The sequence below is a fragment of the Sceloporus occidentalis genome, unplaced genomic scaffold, assembly GCF_023333645.1.
Source record: "Sceloporus occidentalis isolate IW3139 unplaced genomic scaffold, rSceOcc1.0.p SCAF_2, whole genome shotgun sequence".
In the NCBI taxonomy this organism is placed as follows: Eukaryota; Metazoa; Chordata; class Lepidosauria; order Squamata; family Phrynosomatidae; genus Sceloporus; species Sceloporus occidentalis.
This window is the reverse complement of record NW_028316982.1, coordinates 222,634,419-222,655,469: the sequence shown is the minus strand read 5'-3', so window position 1 is coordinate 222,655,469 and position 21,051 is coordinate 222,634,419. Positions and strand designations below refer to the sequence as shown.

The 21,051-nt window shown below is 42.6% G+C and overlaps 1 protein-coding gene across 3 annotated transcripts in view; it reads right to left on the bottom strand.

The window, feature by feature from the left end:
• Positions 1 to 21,051, bottom strand: part of LOC149319729 (myelin protein zero-like protein 1) — a 49,935-nt gene that overhangs the window by 10,716 nt on the left and 18,168 nt on the right. The window contains exons 2-5 of one of the 3 annotated variants that reach the window (XM_089512254.1): positions 13,638 to 13,798; positions 11,278 to 11,506; positions 8,944 to 9,076; positions 5,543 to 5,648 (exon numbers count right to left, since the gene is read on the bottom strand). In XM_089512254.1, the coding sequence (XP_089368380.1) occupies positions 5,543 to 5,648; positions 8,944 to 9,076; positions 11,278 to 11,506; positions 13,638 to 13,798 (629 nt within the window). Of the gene's footprint in view, positions 1 to 5,542; positions 5,649 to 7,466; positions 7,541 to 8,943; positions 9,077 to 11,277; positions 11,507 to 13,637; positions 13,799 to 21,051 lie in introns of all 3 variants that reach the window. The other 2 variants (XM_089512255.1, XM_089512256.1) reach the window with 2 other exon arrangements.

The window sequence follows — 21,051 nt, the reverse complement described above, 5'->3', positions numbered from 1 at the left end:
TTCCCTCCCTCCCAAAACAATACCATAATAAAATACCATTAAAATAATCAAAACAGTCAAAACAATCTGTGGCAAGGAGATGGGAAATTTGGAGTGTTCTATGTAATAATGGATGTTCCTTTCCACGGAAATCTTTAGTAGAATCATAGAATCGTAGAGTTGGAAGAGACCACAGGGGCCATCCAGTCCAAGCCCCTGCCATGCAGGAAATCCAAATCAAAGCACCCCTGACAGATGGCCATCCAGCCTTTGTTTAAAGACCTCCAAGGAAGGAGACTCCACTACACTCCAAGGGAGTTTGTTCCACTATCGAACAGCCCTTACTGTCAGGAGTAAAAGGAGAAAGATTTATACGATCTGAAGAGAAATCAGAGCAGATACTGAAAGCACAATTTCAAGCTATTCAACAAGAAGAATGGGAGGTGTCTAAAGAAACCAGGATGGATATTGAAAGTACTTGCAACTGAGATAAGGTTTAAAAGTGACATGTACAAGAAATGGAAAAGGGGAGAAATCACTGAAGCGGAATTTAAACGAATAGCCAACACGTGTAGTCAGGAAAGGTAAATCACAGAATAAGCTCAAGCTTGCTTGACATGTTAAAAACAATAAAAAGGGGGGTTTGGTTATGACTGTAGCACAAGGAAGAACAAGGAAATGCTAGGGCTGCTGTGTGTGGGAATGGCAAAATGCTAACAGGGAATAGAGAAAAGGCAGAACTACTGAACACTTGCTTCACCTCTGTCTTTTCCCATAAGGAGAACAGTACTCAGCCTGGGAGAAATGGAGTAGATCATGCAATAAGGGAAATGAAGCACAACATTAGTTAAAGAGGTACTCTGGCTACTCTAAATAAATTCAAGTCTCCAGGACCAGATGAATTACATCCAAGGGTATTAAAAGAACTGGCAAAAGTAATCTCAGAACCACTGGCAACAATCTTTGCAAATTCCTGAAGAACAAGAGAAGTCCCAGCAGACTGGAAGAGGGCAAATACTGTGCCTATCTTCAAAAAGGGGACAAAGAGGACCCCAACAATTACCTCCAATCAGCATGACATCAATATCAAGAAAGACTGTAGAGCAGATCTTGAAGCAGATTGTAAGCACTTAGAAAGGAATGCCATGATCACGAAAAGTTAACATGGGTGTCTCAAAAAAAGGCATGCCAGACTAATTGTGTATTTTTTTATATAAAGTTACAAGCTTGGTAGATAAAAGGAATGCTGTGAATGTAGCGTATCTTGATTTCAGTAAGGACCTTTAACAAGGTCCCCCATGATATTCTTGCAAACAAGCTATTAAAATTTAGATTAGACAATGTGACTGTTAGGTAGATTTGTAATTGGTTGACCAACCCAACCCAAAGGTGCTCACCATCTTCAAGAGAAGTGATTATCTGGGTGCTACAGTATTCTGTCCTGGACCCAGTTCTATTCAATGACTTGGATGCCGGAACAGAGAGCATACATATCAAATTTGCAGATAACACCAAATTAGGTAGGGTAACTAATATCCCAGAGGACATATCAGAATTCAAAATGACCTAACATATTAGAAAGTTGGGCCAAAACTAACAAAAAGAATTTCAACAGGGAAAAATGTAAGGTACTACAAAATGAAATATAAGATGTAACAGATATAAGATGGGTAACATGTGGTTTGATAACTCTACATAAGAAAGGGATCTAGGAGTCTTAGAAGACCATAAACTGAATATGAGTCAGCAGTGTGATCTCGCAGCTAAGAAAGCAAATGCAGTTCTAGGCTGCATCAATAGAAGTACTGCATAATGTAGACCCAGGGAAGTAATAGTACCACTCATATTGTGCTCAGGTCTGGGAACTACTTTTCAGGAAGGATGTTGACAAACTGGAGCATGTCAGAGGTGACCAAAAATGGTGAAAGATGTAGAAACTATGCCCTATGAGGAACAGCTTAGAGAGCAGGATATGTTTAGCCTGGAGATGAGAAGGTTAAGAGGTGACATGATAGTCATGTTTAAATATTTGAAGGGGCATCATATTGAGAATGAATAAGCTAGTTTTCTGCTACTTCAGAGACATGGACATGAAACAATGGATTCATACTACGGGAAAAGAGATTCCACCTGAACATTAGCAAGAATTTTCTGATGGTAAGAACTATTCAGAGTGTGATCCTTGGAGGTTTTTAAACAAAGGCTGGATGGCCATCTATTGGGAGTGCTTTGACTGTGTGTTCCTGCATGGCAGTGGGTGGTCTAGAGGATCCTCGTGGTCTCTTCCAACTCTGATTTCTATAACTCATTACTGAGGCTTGCATCTTTTTGTGTGTTGTTTCTTATGGCACTCAACATGCAGCACATTTTGGGCAGTTAACAGATTTGCTGCCACTTCCCCCATACTGACTCCCACAGTCAACTTGGCTATGAGGGAAAAGCAAGTACATAACTCACAAGGGAGCTCTTAACCACTTATAAACAGGATGGGAGAGGAGCAAACATGTCCAATGGACTTACTGACATATTCAAAGCCATGTCTGACAGCTTTCTAGTGTGATCAGATCCACAGCATAAACAAATACCATGTTCTCCAGCCACTTCTGCAACACAAACAAGATCAGGATTGGGTTTCCGTGGAAGATTGGATTAATTTTTTCCCTTTGTGCTTTCCAAAATTGCTTCCCCCATCACACCATCAATCACCAATGCCTTATCTGAAGAAAGCTTGGCACTGTGACCCATATCTATTAAGCTGAGACTGACCATTCTCATTAAGATGGTACAGCAGGGTGTAAGAGCCTAAAAATCTCTCTTGAATGGGAACCCCACTCTATGACGTTTATCTGAAACAGGTGTCCTATAGTTAAGAGGATCTGAAACTCCTCTGCTGATCTGGGACTGTGGGAATAAAGAAAGAAAATTGAAGGCTTTTTAATATAATCACTGGTAAAACCCGCCCTCACAGTCCTGCCCACCTGAGCAACAGGAGAAGCCCGCTCCCAGCAATGGGCAAAAAATTAAGCTGAGACTGACTGTCCCCTGTTAGAGTAGTACAGCTCAATACAAACTGAAGTCTCTTAACCCACAAACTGGACAAATTTGCCTCAGAAACTGATCCCGAAGGCCAACTTTGCAGTGTGTTCTGATTCAAGCCAATCAGAAATTTTGCCTGTGAAGTGTGAGGGAGGAGCCAGACCCAGGATGACAGGTTGCCTCTCAACACTGTAGGAAAAGATGGACCAACACTGAGATGCAGCAGGCTACTGTAAGAGGAATGCAATCGGGTCCCTACTCTACCTGTCTCCAGTAGGCTGTTTTTTACTTTATAATCTGCATCAAGGAGCCAGTGTGTTGTACGGGTTTGAGCAATGAAGCATGACTTTGGACAACAGGGTTAGAATCCCTACTCAGCCATGAGTCGGAAAGGACTTGAAGGCACACAACAACAACAAATAAGCAAGTTCATCCAAGCAAAGAGCACTACCAGGAAGGAACTACATCTTGAAACCGAAGAAAGACATTTCCAAAGAATATTCCTTTAAGTCTACATGCTAATTTGCATAATTATCGCAAGCCATCCCAAAGCTAGATTTACAAAGCCATTTAGCTGCCTCCTCATTTTGAAACATAATTTCATGAAGGGCTTATAAAAGTCTACTTTGCTAAGAGATTTTTAAAGATGTTCCCTGCCGAAGAGGTTTTACTTGTAATCAATTTGTGTAACCTGAGAAAAAGAAAATTTGGGCCCAGTACATACCACAGAAAAGGGGCGGTCCACAGCTGTCCCTTTCCGTGGTGGATTGGGCAGCCCAGAGGCCCCAATCTGGCACTTTTCCCGACAGGTACGGCGAAGAGGAGAAAGGGGCTGCATGGCCCCTTTCTCCTTTGCATGACTGCCATGGCCGTGTAGAGCTGCCAGCGATGATGTGCACATGCAAAAGCTCTGTTTTGGAGCTCCTGGCCACAATGCTGAAAGGGAGCCCCAAGCGCCCTGCCGTGTTGCAGTGATGTCAGGCACGTGCCAGTCCATTTGGACATGGTGCGTGCCTGGCAACATCAGCTCGTCGCGTGTATGGACGGCACACTTCCAAAATATTTTATATGCTTTAGATGCTGCACGCTCCCCAGCCCTAGTTTTGGCCCAAGGATGGCACTTCTGCGCCGTCTGTATCAGACCTTTGTACTGATACAATTTAGAGACTGACAGCCCAAACAGACAAGCCAAAATAAAGCTGCTTCAGGTCACTTTGGTGGTATGCTGTTTAAATGACATGCACACCTTAAGAGGGCAGAAGCTGTGCCAAAGCCATGCTCCAGTCCTTGGGACCGGAGCGTGGCTTTGGCACGGCTTCCAGCCTCTTAGTACGCATGCATCATTTAAACAGCATACCTCCATACCCAAAGCAGCTTTATTTTGGCCTGTCTGTTCCGGCCCTAAGTTCCATATATTATTTCCAAATACTCCCACTCAACATTTCACATAAAATGACTAAATGCAGAAGGAAAGGGCTATTTCCTTGCCCATCTAACAAAACATTTTCTTTTTGACAGATTTCCATGAAACTCCATCTATATCAGGGGTGGGCAACTGTCAGGAGTAGAGGGCTGTACTGCCCCCCAACGACTTTCAAAGGCCACACACAAACACCCATTTTTTAAATGTTTGCCTCAAAATGTCACTTGGGAGCACGAGGGCCAATTTTGCCATTTTTTTAAAATAGCTCTGGGCTATTTTAAGACTAGGAGAGGCCTTGTCTAGGTAACTTCTTATTGGAAAAAGGACTTCCCTAGACCAAAATAAAATAAAATAAAAGGCCAGGAGGATGCCAAAAACTCAAGAAAACTGCCCTTCCCCCATACACACACTATAGGGAGCATTTAAGAGCAAAAAATATTTTTAAAAAATATTTGGGAGACCTGGAAGCATGCAGCCTCCATTTTCTGCACCCTGGTTGGCATATCCAAAAAGCAGATTAGTACTCAGTAGTCTTTTAAGTGCTCATCACTTCTGATGGGAGAGGGAGACAACAATGACATAGAAAATATTAAAATATCATTGGCTCTGGTAAAAGGTCATTGTAAGAATGATTGATTTTAAATACTTAGCATAAATAAGATCACAGGATTATAGCTGAAGGAACTAAAGGGCTACTTGGTTCAAACCTGCACCACAAAGAAGGAGAATCCTTTCAATTTTCTACAGATGAATCAACACAAAACAGTTAACTTTCCAGGATCCAAAAGCCACATACAATAGACTACTGAGGCATAATAAATGCTCTCACTGCAGCAACTCTATATTTAACAAGACTAGTTAGTGGCTCTATTCAAATCTTTTTCAGTTTTCCAAAATGTATCAAAGCCAACAATTATATTTTGAAGTATCAGAGACCGAGTGCTTCCCATTCATTCAACTGGAGATCTTTCCGGTACAGATACTTGTCTGTACGCAATACTTTCTGCTATAAAATCTCTCCCTTTTCTCAACAAGAACATCATCATTCCTGTTGCCTACATGGTCATCAAGTCAGAGTTCTCAAAGCAGCATGATGCCATTTACCTGATGTGATCGGGTGGGCACGCTGTTTACCAGACCCTCTGTGTCGGAGGGGGACTTCCGTGGAGCCTGCTTAACTGGAGACACCAAGCTCTCAGAGGTACTGCAGCTGACGAGGTGGCAAGGCAGAGTTTGCAGGACAAGGTTCAAGAGTAAACACAAAACAAAACAAAAACAAAGGCAAGTGATGGCAGGATGATATGGCATCTTATGCCAAAATAAAGGGTGATCTCAGTGAGTGACAGACAGCTCATACATCCTCTCCACACTTCTGTTCAACACAGTCATCCCTTCTTCCCTCACAAGTGTGTCCTATATAGCATTAGGAGGGAAGATTTCATAACAACTAAATTCCTGTGAACTGCTAATCTCTATCACATGAAGGAATCTGTCAGGGTTTATGGACACAGTTCCTTGCCATGTGTGTCTAAAGCATCAGAATTCACTTCCATGTAACTGCATAATTAAAGACTATTTGCTTTTCAGTCAGACCTTTCTATTGGCTGCAATCCATGTCACAGTAGCCAAACAGCACAGGTCCTCAACAAGGTTTCACCTGAAAACAGCTATGGAACTCTCTTCACAAAAAGGTTTTTCTGTGCACAACTTTTAAGTACCATATTAAAACATCTATATTCTCTCAGACACTTTAAGGGTATGTCTTTTAAATAAGGAAGGATGATGTCTTTTGGAAACATAAAATCAAGTTTTCACTAATGTTTCTTTTCCTCCCAAATTTAAAACTGTTATTTTTTTAAATTTGTAGTGTGAACAACCCTGAGATAAATATTATGAGGAATAGCATACTACATCAATGAATACAGTGGAGCCTCCTTATCCACGGACTTCCTATTCGCCGATTTCAGCATCTGCGAACGGCAAGCCACCGGTCATCCCCAATGACAGCTGAGGTCCCATGGATTTTTGGTATCTGTGAGGGGGGATCTGGAATGGATCCCCATGGATACCAAGGTCCAACTGTAAAATATCATATATTGTGTTTTCAAGGAGGATGCCTTATTCTTTGAAGTCTTGAATCCTTTAACAAATGGGATGGCTGTCTGCTTTCATGTATCTACTATACTGATTTTCCTGTTCCTGTTTCCTGTCCTGGGATAAATATCTAGCTTTACCCTAAGACGGGGGTGGGGTTGGGGACTCATTCTCTTTGCTTAGATCAACCTTTCTCCAAGATGTTATACTCTCGATGTTTTGGAATACAACTAGTATCAGTCCCAGTTAGGAAAAGCAATGATTCAAAAGGATAGGAATTGTAATCCAAAATGACTAGAGGTCACATCCTAAAGAAAGCTGCTCCCCCTTTTTTCCTCCTGCACAACACACACACAGCATATGCAAACACACATGGATCATGACAGTGTGACAATGACATTAAGCAGAATGCAGCTCCCCGCAAGCCATTATTTTCTCTTATCCAACAGCGATATTTAAACATTTTTATAAAGCAGACATATGAAATATGCAGCAGTACACAGGGAACTACAGTACTGAGGAAAAAAAGATATGCTTTCTTTCTAAGATTTCATGAAATTTTGTACAGATCTCAAAATATTCCTTAATGATCTGTGCATTCAGAACTTTCAGTTATTTACTTAGCACTAAGTCATTTTCTCCCCTCACAGTGTACAGCGTCCAAATCCACTCCCATTCGTGCACGTAAGTTTGCTGCCAAGCAATGTGGTACTAATTCTGAAGGCAGGTAGCACGGCTGCCACAACAGAAGAAATGAAACAACAAAACTCAAGCAAGTAGATGAAATGTGCCACTCCTTCACCAACAGTCTACAAAACAGAATTCCAGCACAAGTGATGGAGTTATGTTAGGTGGGTAGTCAGCAAGGGAGGCAGAAATGTGCACACTCACACACACAAAGTATCAAAGAGCAACTACCAATGTGATTAGTTACCATGATATATAGTAGGACTGGAAGAGGAGACCCAGCCCTGTTACATTCCCAATCTTGCGTCTATATCAGGATCTCTGTAAGGAGAGGAAGATAAGAGCAGGATCCGATCCCAGTACACCAAAGCAGAAAGGAAAAAACCAAAATGTCAGAGCAAGAACAGAAGTTGTGATACTGCCATGCAAGGGTTCCCACCACCACCCAAATCAGTCCATTAAACCAACAGTGTTAGTTTCATTTAGCAATTAGAGTAAAAATTGTAAATATAGGACAGACATACCTTTTCACTTAGTAACCAGCAAAAATATGCAGCTGGTGTAGTCAGTGAAAGCAACATTATTAATGCTTACATTGCTTGGAAAACAATAACAGCAGCAGAATAATTTAGTGCAAAGATATTATTGTCCCAAACCCTTCAAGTAGCTTTCAACAGTGACACACTGGACAGAGAGTTAATTATTCATATTAGGCTTCGGGTTCCAAGTGTGCAGATCTGTGTAAAATGCCTTCAAGCTGTTATGGAAAGTGCACATGCAGAAAGGAAACTAAGCTTTCCACACTGAACTCTTCGAGTTTACATAGCAGATCACTGCACTCACTCAGTCTTACCACTGCTGCAACCCCTCTCTATGATCTTCAGCTGAAAAGAAGGTATAGTGGGAAAAGTTGCCAATTAAAACACACCTATCAATAACTGGATTTTTAAGGGCTTTATTCATACAATTCACTGGATCTACAAAGATCAGGAAAGAGTTGGGCAGTGAAATGACAAATCCCTCTAGAATGGATGTGTGTTCTGCTTTTTGTGCGTAAAGATACACTTCTGTTTGAGTTAAGTAATAAAGTAAATGAGATGAAGACCCACCACCACAACACAAAGGAAAGCCATAAGTAAAAAGCATTGAAAAGCCCTGGATCAAATTTCTATATTCTAACTTGAAAGCGCTTAGCAATAAAGGCTCCTCAAAATGAAAATAAGTGAAAGAAAACAAGGAAGTCATGCAAATGGGGAAGCCAGTGAAGAAAGTAGAGTGACTGTTTTCCCAAAGCTGGAGTTGGAAACCTCTGGCAAGCAGACTGTTGTAAAGGAATTGGCAGCCATACCCCAAACTCAGAAATAAAGATATGCAATCCAAGATGCAGAAAGTGTCCAGCATTTTACCTTATGCTGGAAGCTTTTAAGGCTTCTTATTTTTGGAAATGGGAGAGAGTAGGTCTGCCTCTCCAGACACTTTATACCACACTCTTCCCATCCAATAAATACAAGAATAACTACCAGGACCTGTACGCATGTAAAGGAGTAAAGTATGTGCACAATGAAGTTAAAATGTATTTGCTTAGAGAGAAAGGTGTGTCCCAGCTGTCATCATAAATTTATTAATGAAAATCAAACAAAAGAAAAAAACATAAACCTGGCATACAATTAGATCCATCTAACTATGGAAACAACAACTAAGCAACAAATAGAAAGGCATCTTACCCAGAGTAATGCTTTTTAGAATTCTTCTTTCTGTACACGATGCACACAATAAGAATGATGAGTAAACTTAAACCCAGAACTCCACCAATGCTTATCCCTGCCACAAGGGTAGGGGTAAACAGAGGCAAGTTTCCTGAGGGAAAAAGAAAAGTTTTGGTTGAGTTTGCTTCATTTTTAAATTGGTCAACACACTGCACTAAAGTCAACAGTCTCCATCAGAGCAGACCCATTAAATAAATTAGACTTATGTACTGACTTAAAAATTCCATTGATTCAACTGATCCATTCTAGTTGGGACTAACAAGTGGATTTAATCCATTATTCTTTTTTGGATTTAAAATTCATGCATTAAACATGTAGCAGCTGCTCTAACTCTAAACAAGATCTGAATTAGATTTTATGTACTAAATCTGAAGTTCAAAAACACAGTGGCATAAACACAAAAGAAGAAGAAAAGTTCAAAAATAATCATGGCTAGATGATAAATCCACAGGATGTGCAGTGTGACTAAAACCCCAAAATGGACTCAGCAAACCTGAAAAATCAGACTGAGCTACTTTGGTACCAGGTTTAATCTTAAAGATTTGGAAATAGCTGTCTTTCTCCATCTCTTTACATCAGGAATGTGCAAGTTCAGAAGATCTAAGAGTCAGTTTTCAGACTGTAAAACCCTCCACAGGATGCACTAAGTCCTCCAAACACACCTTCAAACAGAAAAACTGTGAGTAGGTACTAATCCACCTATAATTTATTTATTTTACATTTTGAGAGATTTTCAAGGCACTCTGGCCCACCACAATTGGTACTCCTGAGGGATGTGTAGAGACCAGACTACATTTTGCTCACTCCTGCACTGGACAAAGTGCTGCCAATCAATGATCTCTCCCACAACTTGAAATCTGAAGTGAAATTAATAAGCATGTTCTAAAAGGCTTGCTCTTCTCTTATTAAATTTCAATGTTGTTTTCATCATATAAAGTATATTAAAATTAACCTCTCATTCTCTTAATGGCAGCCCCATGAAGGCCCTTCTATCCAAATATTCTTATGAAGTGCAAGGTACATTTTACATGCATGTCCATTGTATTTGAAAGTTGACTCAATAGTATCATCAAGAAAGTTTAATCAGAAGGCAGAGCATTGCATGGATCTAGGCTAGGCTACATGAAGCTACTTGTATCTATATCATAAACAAGTACACATATATGTACTGTATATTTACATGTGAACAACAGGTAGGTGAAAGCATTAGAATATGATGAGGAACTATTTTAACCTAGGAGCCAAATTATCTCTTGGGACACACCCTGTGTTGAATAACATCCCTTCCCACTTGAAATCTCACCCCTTTCCCAAAGTCATACACCACTATCTGACAGATCAGTGCTGCTATTCTGCATCTCCTGCCATCAGCAGTTTTGGAGGGAAGGTACAATAAGGTACCCTACCATTGTCGTTTTTGTCCCTGTGGCCTTGAGGAGATTGAGTCAATTAGTTATGTTCTTCTTAGTTGCCCCCTCTATATAGAGACCCGTGCATCTTATATAACTCCTATTGTCAAACGATTACCCGGAAGGGAGAATAAATTTTATATTAAATATTTCTTAGCAGGCCATAACGAAGATGTAACTAGCAGAGTCGCTAAATTCCTTGCAGCTGCTATCACCCTTCAGAGAGGCTATTTAAAACAGATTCAGTGAACTCTGGAAGTCTAAGCATGGCTGATATTGTCATTCCAGACACTATGTAATTTGTTGTATGTAATTTTTTATATACTGCTCTATTATTTTTTATTAATTTCTGTTATTGATATGCAGATTATGCTAAAGAGATTCCTTGAAACATTTTTATAACCTTTTAAAACACCCTGCAAGTTGACACATGTTAGAGTTTTTATGACTGTACTGTATTATTGTATTGTATTTTATCGCTGTGCTGGCTGTGTGCCGTAATAAAATGTATGTAAATGTTATTATTCTGCATCTCTGCTTGGAGAGAAAAGCTTTCCCCAAGATTCATAGAAGAACAAAGTAGAAAATGGAACACCTGAGCAAGATACACAGTCATGATGTAGGTAAGGGAGTTCCTTAAACACTTCTGTCTGGGCTTGGGTTTAGTTACTTAAGCCTTCAACTGAGAATGAGGTTTTATATTTTCTTCCTCTTGCTCTTTAATTGGCAAAAAAACATTTTTATTACCAGGGCAAATTCATTTCAATACAAGACATCAAAATTTATGTTAGACCAACCACAACACTTAAGTGAAGTCTAACTAAACAAGAGCAACTTCAGTGACACAGAAAATTCCCTCAGCCATTGTTACACACACTCTTACCAGGGACTACTGTACCTCTCTCCACAACTCTGACTTTAATTTCTCCTGGAGTGACAACTATATCTGGAGGGTTCTTGACATCACAGATGTAGGTTCCATTGTCCTGAAACTGCATGTTTGCTATATTGATAGATGCATCTTTCTTGTTCAGGTCTCCAGCCCAGCTGCTTCTGTCCTTAAATTGTGTACTTTGCCCAGGGTATGCCCTCCCATTGGAATAATAGAAGAACTGTTATCAAGAACACAAAACATTATGCTGGGTCAAAAACCTATTTTTAACAGTATGCAATTAATTCTATCACATTATCATGTCTGCTTAACTTCTCCAATACCTAAACTCTACAGCACCTGTAGCTTCAATTCCAGAGTTTGACCAGATCATTCACAAAGCATTTGTAAAGAAACAGACCCGATGTGTGGCAAAATCTGTATTATGTGCATCTGCTCATGCTAAATATGGTGAGAAAACAGGCTGTGATAGAGATAAACAGTCACAGGAAGTAAGGTCCAAAACACACTGCAGAAATAATCCAATCTGAGAATGCTTAAACTGCCTTGGCACAATGCTAGGGAATTCTGGGAACTGTCGTTCTGTGAGATATTTAGCCTTCTCTGTCAGAGAGCTCTGGTGCCACAACTAACTACAATTCCCTGGATTCCCTAGCACTAAGCAATTAAAGCAGTCTCAAACTGGATTATTTCTGCAGTGTGTTTTGGATTTAAGAGGATCTTAGTGACTGTTACTGTCCTTTGACTTTATGAGTGGTTGTTCTGCCTGTTTTACGTCCTGTATTTAGTAAAAGAAAAGAGCCAAACAGTACAAATCCATCAGGAAATTGCAGACATTCCATGCCAGCTGACAAGTGTAGAATATCGAGACACAAATGGGGAGTGGGGACTGTTTACCTCAATCTGATTAGATACTGGACTGGGGGCTGACAGGATGTATAAAAGGCAGGACCAGGACCAAACAGAACTGGAATTCAAGCCAGTGAGAGCTGATGAAGAGACCAGGCTGTGGGAAGAGCTTTGAAGAAAGCAGAGAACTGGACTGAGTACAATAGGGAGGCAGCAAGTGGCCAGCAATAGGACCCAAGCTGAAATTGTACTCAAGAACATACAGTCTGTCCTTGCCTTACGCGGGGGATCCGTTCCGGATCCCTCCACGTAAGGCGAATTCCGCCTATGCTCGAGCCCCATTGGAAACAATGGGGCTCATGCGCGGCGGTGCGGCAGCGCAGGCGCGCGCGGGGTGCAATGGGCGGGCGCGCCCATTCAATTGACTGGGATGCGCCGCCCCTTCCGCCCCGTGCACGCGCCGCGGCTTGAGCGCATACGCTCAAGTCCGCATATGGCGCGGGCGCACTGTACTTCTGAATTAAATGGGGTAGAGTTGGAATGGGGAAATGACAGTTATGACAGTAAGAATTACAACTTTAGTCTGTTCACCATTCAAGGTAGCAATTACAAACAGTATAAATAATTATTAACATTTAATAGTATATTGGAAACAAATGTAATTGAATAAATGCATTTAGTTTATAACATTAATGTTTGTTTAAATAACAAAATATATTTTATGTATTAAATCTGTCTCCTTTTTTTCTGCACCCTGCTTAAGGCAGGGCTAATGGTTATCTTAGAGTGGTAGTAGTAAAGTCGCTGACAGTGGCCCAGTAGTGAAGAAAGGCCCGGTACAGACCAGCATAATACGCCAGCTTCTCGGCAGCATGGGGGCGTGTCGTATGGAGACTGCATGCCCTGAAGCCAGTGTCACGCCACCCCACTACCCACATGGAGCACCAAAAAACTGCAGTGGCAAAAAGGACAGCTTTTTTCCAGCACAAAAAGGAATGGCATTAAAGACAACTGATTTCTACTCCCTTGAGAAGACCAAATGTAACAAAGGGGAATTCTGAAAGTAGTTACAAGCAGCCAGGGTAAGATACACCCATTCCATTCAACTCAGGTCCCTGTTGCTTTCATAAGTCTCTTTTGGACGTATAACATCCATCACAGCAAACGTTTTGTTGTCATACTTTTTCAGTACTGTCCTAAGCAGCCATGAAAACAGAATGCCTAATCCAGCAGAAGTGGCCCTGCTTCAAACAAACTCTCATCCAAGCGCATCTTTTGCCAGCAGAGTAGTCTGAAGGATACTAACAAGGACTATCTTTGAGGGCAAGCAGAATACGATTAACAATGTGATGTCATTTGAAAGCAGCAGTCAAAACACACATTTTTAATAGTAATGATAGAGAACAGGAACAAACAGGCACAAAATGCCAGGAAAATATGTAACCACTTGAATCAACAAGCTCTTATGCAAATGTAGTCTTATTTCAATCACTACCTCTTACCGAGACAGAAGTAGTTGATCCCTCTGCTTGAAAGCTCCAGGTAACAGATGCTGCACTGCTGATTACTTCCGATGATGCGAAAGTGCATGGAAGTTTTGCCTCTGTTCCATTTTCCACAGAGAGTTCTGCTGGTGTGTATACATCCACAGCTGAAACTTGGGCTATTAAGAACATCAAAAGCATAAGACAGGATTCTTTTTATCAGTGCAGAATGAAAAGCTTGAATTATACAATAAGTGTAATAATCCCAGAGAAACATCCTATCCTCTATTAGAGATGTAGACATTCTTAATCCATTCTTGAGATTCCAGTAACACTTCCACTTTTGTTTGATGTAGGGCTCCAAATAGTGGAGAGCTGGTTAATATGAACTAAGAATGGCACCTACAAGTAACCATTCTAGTGAACACTAGAAAGTTAAATGTCTCCAGTAATTGGACAAATTGGTTATATTAATATCAAAATATTAAAGGAATAGTTTCAATTAGTAGAAAGGAAGCAAATCTCATCACTCTTTATTACAGTCGGACCTCCATATCTACAGAGTGTGCATCCACTGTTTCAACCATCCACGGCTTCAAAATGTTCCCCCTAAAAAATTCAAAAAGCAAAACTTGATTTTGACATTTTATGTGAGTGACACCATTTTAACTACACCATTAATAACAATAACAATAACAATAACAATAATATTTATTTCTATACCGCCCGGTGGCAAAGCCAATCTGGGCGGTGAACAACATAAAATTTACAGAATAAAATATACATAAATATTTATACTCCCTTCCCCCCCTTAAAAATATTAAACACTTAAATGTATTAAAATGGGACTGTAACAATGTATAATTATACTATCCTAAACTAAACCCCAAAACCCTCAGTAATCCTCACCATCAGGGGATGGGGCCACGAGAGGAATAAGGGAAATCAGGGAGCCCGGGAGCCTGGGCCGGGAAAAAATTTAATCTGGAAAGGCCTGCCGGAAGAGATCCGTCTTGACAGCTTTTTAAAAGCTGTCTAAAGATGTTAACTGACGGATCTCACCGGCAGGTTGTTCCAGAGCTTAGGGGCGACAACAGAGAATGCCCTCTGAGAGGTAGCCGCAAGTCTAGATTTTGAAGGCTGCAGCAAATTCCTCCCAGAGGAGCGGAGAGTGCGGGGAGGATTGTACAGGAGGAGGCAGTCTCTAAGATAGCTTGGACCCAAGCCATTTAGGGCGTTAAAGGTGATAACCAACACCTTGTACTGGGCCCGGAAGCTGATAGGCAGCCAGTGGAGGGACCTCAAGACAGGAGTGATGTGGTCCCTCCTAGATGTTCCTGAAACAAGCCTGGCTGCCATGTTTTGGACCAGCTGAAGTTTCTGGGTCAAGGACAAAGGTAGCCCCATGTAGAGCGCATTACAGAAGTCAAGGCGTGAGGTTGTATTTAATGAGACTTGAGCATGCATGGATTTAGGTATCCACAGAGGGGCCTGGAACCAAACTCCAGCAGGTATCAAGGGTCCACTGTACTGAGTAAGTAAAAACTGAAATTTGAAAAAAAAATATTGAAAGACTGTATCTCTCCATATGAACTTGCCAGAGTTTTCAGATCATCAGGGGAAGGTTTTCTCTCAGTCCCCCCCACCATCACAGGCTCACTTGAAGATTTGAGAGAGAGCCTTCTCAGTAACTGCTCCCATCTTCTGGAACTCTCTTCTACAAAAGGCTAGGCTGGCCCCCCTCCCCACTTTCCTTTCGCTAGCAAGCAAAAACATTCTTACTTAAGCAAGCTTTTAATGCTTAAGCAGGCAAAGCTTTGAATATAGATATATGTTTTATCTGTTTTTAACTTTTGTCCAGGAAAGGATCGCAAGGATAAAAAGGCAAGGTTTATGACAGGGAGCCCAAGGGTTAACACTGCAGGGCCAACTTGGAGAAAAGATTCACCACAATGTTAAACTATGTTACAGCATTATATCTAAAGTATGTTTATAACCCAATCTATCTCATTCATTTTACTACGCTTTTACTACACTTACTGCGCTTAACACTGGCATATCAAAACAGTTGCTCTGAAAAATATGTTTCCAACCAGCTCCAAATCAACATTTTCTGGAACAAAATCGGTACATTCTAATCCAAGGACATGTTTAGGGGAAAGTTTAAATTTAAACCTTTTAGGTCCAACCAGGACATTTTGGCATACAATATTGCAAATATAAGTTATAACTAACTCATTTATTCCACAGCCTATTAGAACAATCTGTTATATTTTTCAACTCGCAGTATTTTTTATAAAGCAATGGGTTATTTTGCAATACATCTATGTAGAAATCATAGAAAATACTGTGAAAGAATGTAAATACTAAAACTATCTCCTTTTCAAAGAGCATTTTAAGACACTTAATTTGGATTTCTCATCAAAAGATATCAGAGCATGGAACAAAGGTCATACAACTACAAAAGATTACATAAGCAATAAAATCACCACAAAGCACCAATAAAAGACACTAAAATGAGAAGATGGACTGAGCAGTTAAAAAGGCCCAACAACAATTAAAATGTTTGAACAGGTACCAATTACACACAAGAACCACTGCATTGTAGTAGTATGAATGTTGGACTATAGAGACCGGGATTTGAATCCCTGCTGAGACACAGAAAACCACTGAGTCACCTTGAGCAAGTCACATGCTCTCAGCCTCAGAAGAAGGCAAAGGCAAATCCACTCTGTACAAATTTTGCCAAAGAAGGCCCTGAGATAGGGTCACCATAAGTCTGAAACGACTAGAAGGCCCACAACAACAAACCAATCTTATCTGCATGATGAGGGCATTCCACAGATTGTCTCCTGGTTGTCACACCAGTTTAGAAGGCTCCTGGAGAGAACCTTTCCTTGCAAATCTTATGAACACATACACGCTGGTATAGGTAGCACTATGTTAGTCCCATATGAAGAAGAGAACTACATGTTAAAATCCATCAGAAGGCAAACATGTTTTTATTCCAGACTTTGGAATACAGTCTGGCTTGCTGTTGATGTGGTTATTATTGAAGGAGTGTCAATATGTCTTTTACCATTGTTTGTGATTAATTTTTAAGGTATACAGGTATTGTACAGTCAGCCCTCCACATTCATGGGTTTGTAGCTGCTACTTAGCCAGCTTGACATCTCCCCTTTTTCCTCCTCTTTTAAACTCTTATCCTTCCAAAAGACCCAGCCAGGAGGTCTATGAACTAGAAAAGAGTTCAAAATCTGGCTTGCTTTTTTAGAAGGAGGGAAGATTGATTGGACTGGGACAAACAGGAGTGTGGTTCTGAGATCTATTGGCTGGAAAGAGGTTTAAAGCCTGGTTGGGTCTTTTGGTAGGGCAAGAGGTGGTGGACTAGGAAGAGGAGATAAATGGGCTGGAAGGGGGGTTTAAAATCTGGCTGAGGCATGCTGATGGCCAGGTGGAAAATGGAGTGGTGGGCTGGTACTATTGACAGGAGGCTGTAGTGCAATTGTTTGGGGAACCTAGAGATATTTGCGTTTTTTCCACTTTTTGGAGGAGGTCCTGCTCCCCTAAGCCCCATGACTGTAGAGGGATGATGGTATATTTAATTGAAATTTTATTCTTAATTTGCATTTTATTATTATTAACTGCCTTTAGCACTTCATTGATGGAAAGGTGGGGTACAAGTTACATATAGTAATAAATATAAATGCAAGCACAAATTAATATTCATGATAGTGAGGAGGAATGATCCTGACTGCATAGCTCAGAATCTTTGTCCTCACTAATTGGCTTAGTATAAAGGCAGGCCGTTGAGTCTTTTTATCATAGGATCAAAAGATTCAATTCTCTATAAACACTTTTCACTGCATATCCTCCTCACTATAAACATGCAAAGTAGCTAAAACTGAGAAAAAGTGAATTGCATATACCATATATACTCATGTGTAAGTCGACCCCACAAAGAAGTCGAGGGCAGGTTTTAGGGCAAAAATTGTGGGTTTTGATATGACCCATAGGTAAGTCAAGGGTAAAACTTAGGGGACATCTAACAGAAGATGTAAAGCAGTGATTCTCAAACTCTGGCCTTCCAGATGTTTTGGACTTTGGCTCCCAGAATCCCAGACCATTAGCCAAGTTGGCTGAGGTTTCTGGGAACTAAATTCCAAAAAACCTGGAGGCTCAGATTTTCGGAATCACATTCAGTAAAGACTGAAACAAATGAAAACAGTGCCAAAAAAAACTTGCAAAATTTCAGCAGGCATAACTGTTTCTGCTCACCCTAAAGATTGGGTGGATGATGAGGAAACTACAGTAAATGATGGCTGTGTGGTGTGGTGGTAGGGGGGAGGCAACCAGGGTTGGGTGGGGCTAATAAAGCATGCACGTGTCAAAATCTAAAGGCAAGAGTTAAGGTACAATACTAACTTTCATTTTTTTAAAAAAGGAACCATCCCCTTCTCAGAGTAGAATGGTGAAAGATATAAGAGCTTCCTCTGTCCTGGGAAAACCTAAAAGAAGCACTGACTCACTCGACTCCTATGGCACTCCTTGGAGGGAAAGAGCTGCCGGTGCCGCCACCATTACTACCCAAACATTTAAAAAGGCCAGGAGCAGCAGCACAATAGATAGAGGGGGTCAGTACTTCTTTTAGGTGCTCCTAGAATTGACTATGTTCTTGCCTTTTGCCGTTCTACTCACAGAAAGGGGATAGTTCCTTTTTTGATAAGAGTTGGAGTACTGTACAGTACTTACACTGACGCATGGATAAATCAACTCAGGTTTTGGGGGTCGATTTTTTGACAAAAACTTCTAGACTTATACATGAGTATATACAATATATCTCTCCAGTGAACTACAACTAACACTTTCTAGAGCAGGGGTAGGCAACCTTTTTGAGCCGGGGGCCGGGTTGCTGTCCCTCAGGCGACTGGGGGGCTGAAGCCGGGGGTGGACCTTCAACTCTCCTGGGTGAAGCCATGTGCCGGGGGTGGAGCTTCCACCCTCCGGGGCGGGGCTGTGTGCCGAGGGGGTGGAGCTTCCACCCTCCAGGGGCGGGGCCGCATGCCAGGGGTGGAGCTTCCACCCTCCGGGGGCAAGGCCTCCCCATCTTTGCTGGCCCGACGGGGCCCCAGGCCCCGTCAGAGACCGGCAATAAAGCTTGGGGGGGCCGCCAGCGCTGGAGGGGCCCAGCGACAGCACCGGGCCTCCCAGAGGCCCCCTGCCGCCCTCCTGGAGGGCCCCAGCGATGGCAGCGGGCCCCCCAGAGGCCCCTGCCGCCCTCGGAGCCCTCCTGGAGGGCCCCAGAGACGGCAGCGGGTCCCCCAGAGGCCCCCTGCCGCCCTCGGAGCCCTCCTGGAGGGCCCCAGAGACGGAAGCGGGCCTCCTAGAGGCCCGCCGCCGCTGCCGCCGCGGCCACCCATCACAGCTTTTCACCGCTCTGGGCACCGCCATTTTGGGTGAAAAATGGCGGCGCCCATAGCCCCAGAGGCCGCTATGGGCGCCATCATTTTTTCGCCCAAAATGGCGGCGCCCAGAATGGCGAAAAGCTGTGATGGGTGGCCACCGCGGTGGCGGCAGCAACAGCAGCCAGGGGCCGGTCGCCAGGCCTCCGCGGGCTGCATCCGGCCCGCGGGCTGGAGGTTGCCGTCCCCTGTTCTAGAGTGAGAAGAACTCCCCTCCAACATTTGTATAGAAAAAGCAACCGAAGGCAAGAAGTATATTCATCACCTCCTTCTGCTGCTGCTGTAATATGAGTTAACTACTTGATTTTAGCAACATCCTACATTGTTACAGACCCAGGTTCATTAACTGTGACTCAGTAGTTTCAACTAGCAAGTGCTATCATTGCCAAATGCACATGTTAAGGCCCCTGATAGATAAAAGCAATGGTCCTATGGGGCAGGCCTGCTACTGGTGGGGTCATCACTTTTGAAGGAGTCACTTCAGGAGAGCACAGGGTTAAGAGCTTGCCCTCCTTCCTGCTCAGGAGGCTGTGTACTCTCTATAGTTACCTACAGGATCACCTGAGGGTACTGCTATCCTATTACAGGAACGATGCATTTTCAAACAATGAAGAGAGATGATGGCTCTCAGGGTGCAGCCATCATAGCTGTACAGGAAAGAGATACAGATGGAAAGAGGAGACAGTTATACTTTAATGGGAGAAGAAACAGCAACAAAGTCTGGGTGTCGTCAGTAGAATTCCCAGCCCGGGTGTCACCTGGTGCTGGGGCAGGGCTTCTGTGGGGCAGGGTTTCCTGGAGTGGTGCTTATGAGGGTGGGGCCAAAAGGGCAGCCTCCCTCCCATGCCTTCCAAGTCCAGCACAGACTCAGACGCAGCCTCCCTACCCTATGCTCCCCACCCTGTCCCTTCTGAGTCCCGTGGGGACTTAGAGGCAGTCTCCCCACCCAGCAGGGACTCAGAAGGCAGCTGGGAAGTGATGGCTCACTAGCCCTCCTCCTCTATCCTGGGCTTTCTCCCGATAGAAAGACTTAGACAGAACAGACTACAAGGGCGTGCATGCGCCCCTCCTGCCCCAGAGGGGGAGGGGGCCCAACCGGGTGTCACCCCACTTCTGAATATTATCTGGTGTGGCCTGCACACACCCCACACCACCCCAGTGCCCCCAAACTATCCCCTAACTCAAATAATTTGGACAGCCTTGGCAACAGTCTCCCTGAGTTGAAAATACTGCAGGTGAATATGGCTTGTATCATAGAGACCTGGTTGGATGAGGCTCTCAGGTTGTGTGTGTGAATCTCACTCAGCTTTGCCCACCAGGATTCTCTGTGCAGTGGTACATGAAATCTGGGAGTTGTAGATGCACTAGCTTATCAAGATTTGATCCCTTTAATCAGATATCCTATCCCACAGTCTCCTTGGTTCAAGTGTGTATATCTAAAGGTGCGCAACTGCGATAAATCAGGGATTCTATTGGCATACTACACATCCCACTGATTCACAATCTCCCTTCCCAAGTTAGTGAGGGTTGATTCAGAGTTGATGGATGCTGGAGTCCTCTCAGCCTGTGCTTGAGATTTCACATCTTCCATGATAACCATGGTTCTGCTCCAAGTGCTATGTGACCTGTTCATGCAGCTGGGCACACTCTGAACCTTGTATTCTGTGCTAGCTGAGGTGATGATAATCTAGAAATTCAGGAACTATCTACAGTTCAGTTGCTAAGCACCAACCACTACCTCAGGGCTTTAGACTTATTGGGACTCAGAACCTCCGAAGGGTGATGGGAAACCAATTAAGACGGTCTACCCAGAAGGTTTATGGATGTACAGGGCTCCCAGGTGGCTCATGGGAATTTCCCAGATGCCTCAGCAAATGATTCTGTCAAAGTTCTGGGGGACTTCTGGAATGAGGAAATGGCCACAGTAGAGGAAACAGTTGCTTCTGGACATCTCTTGAGGAATTGAGCAA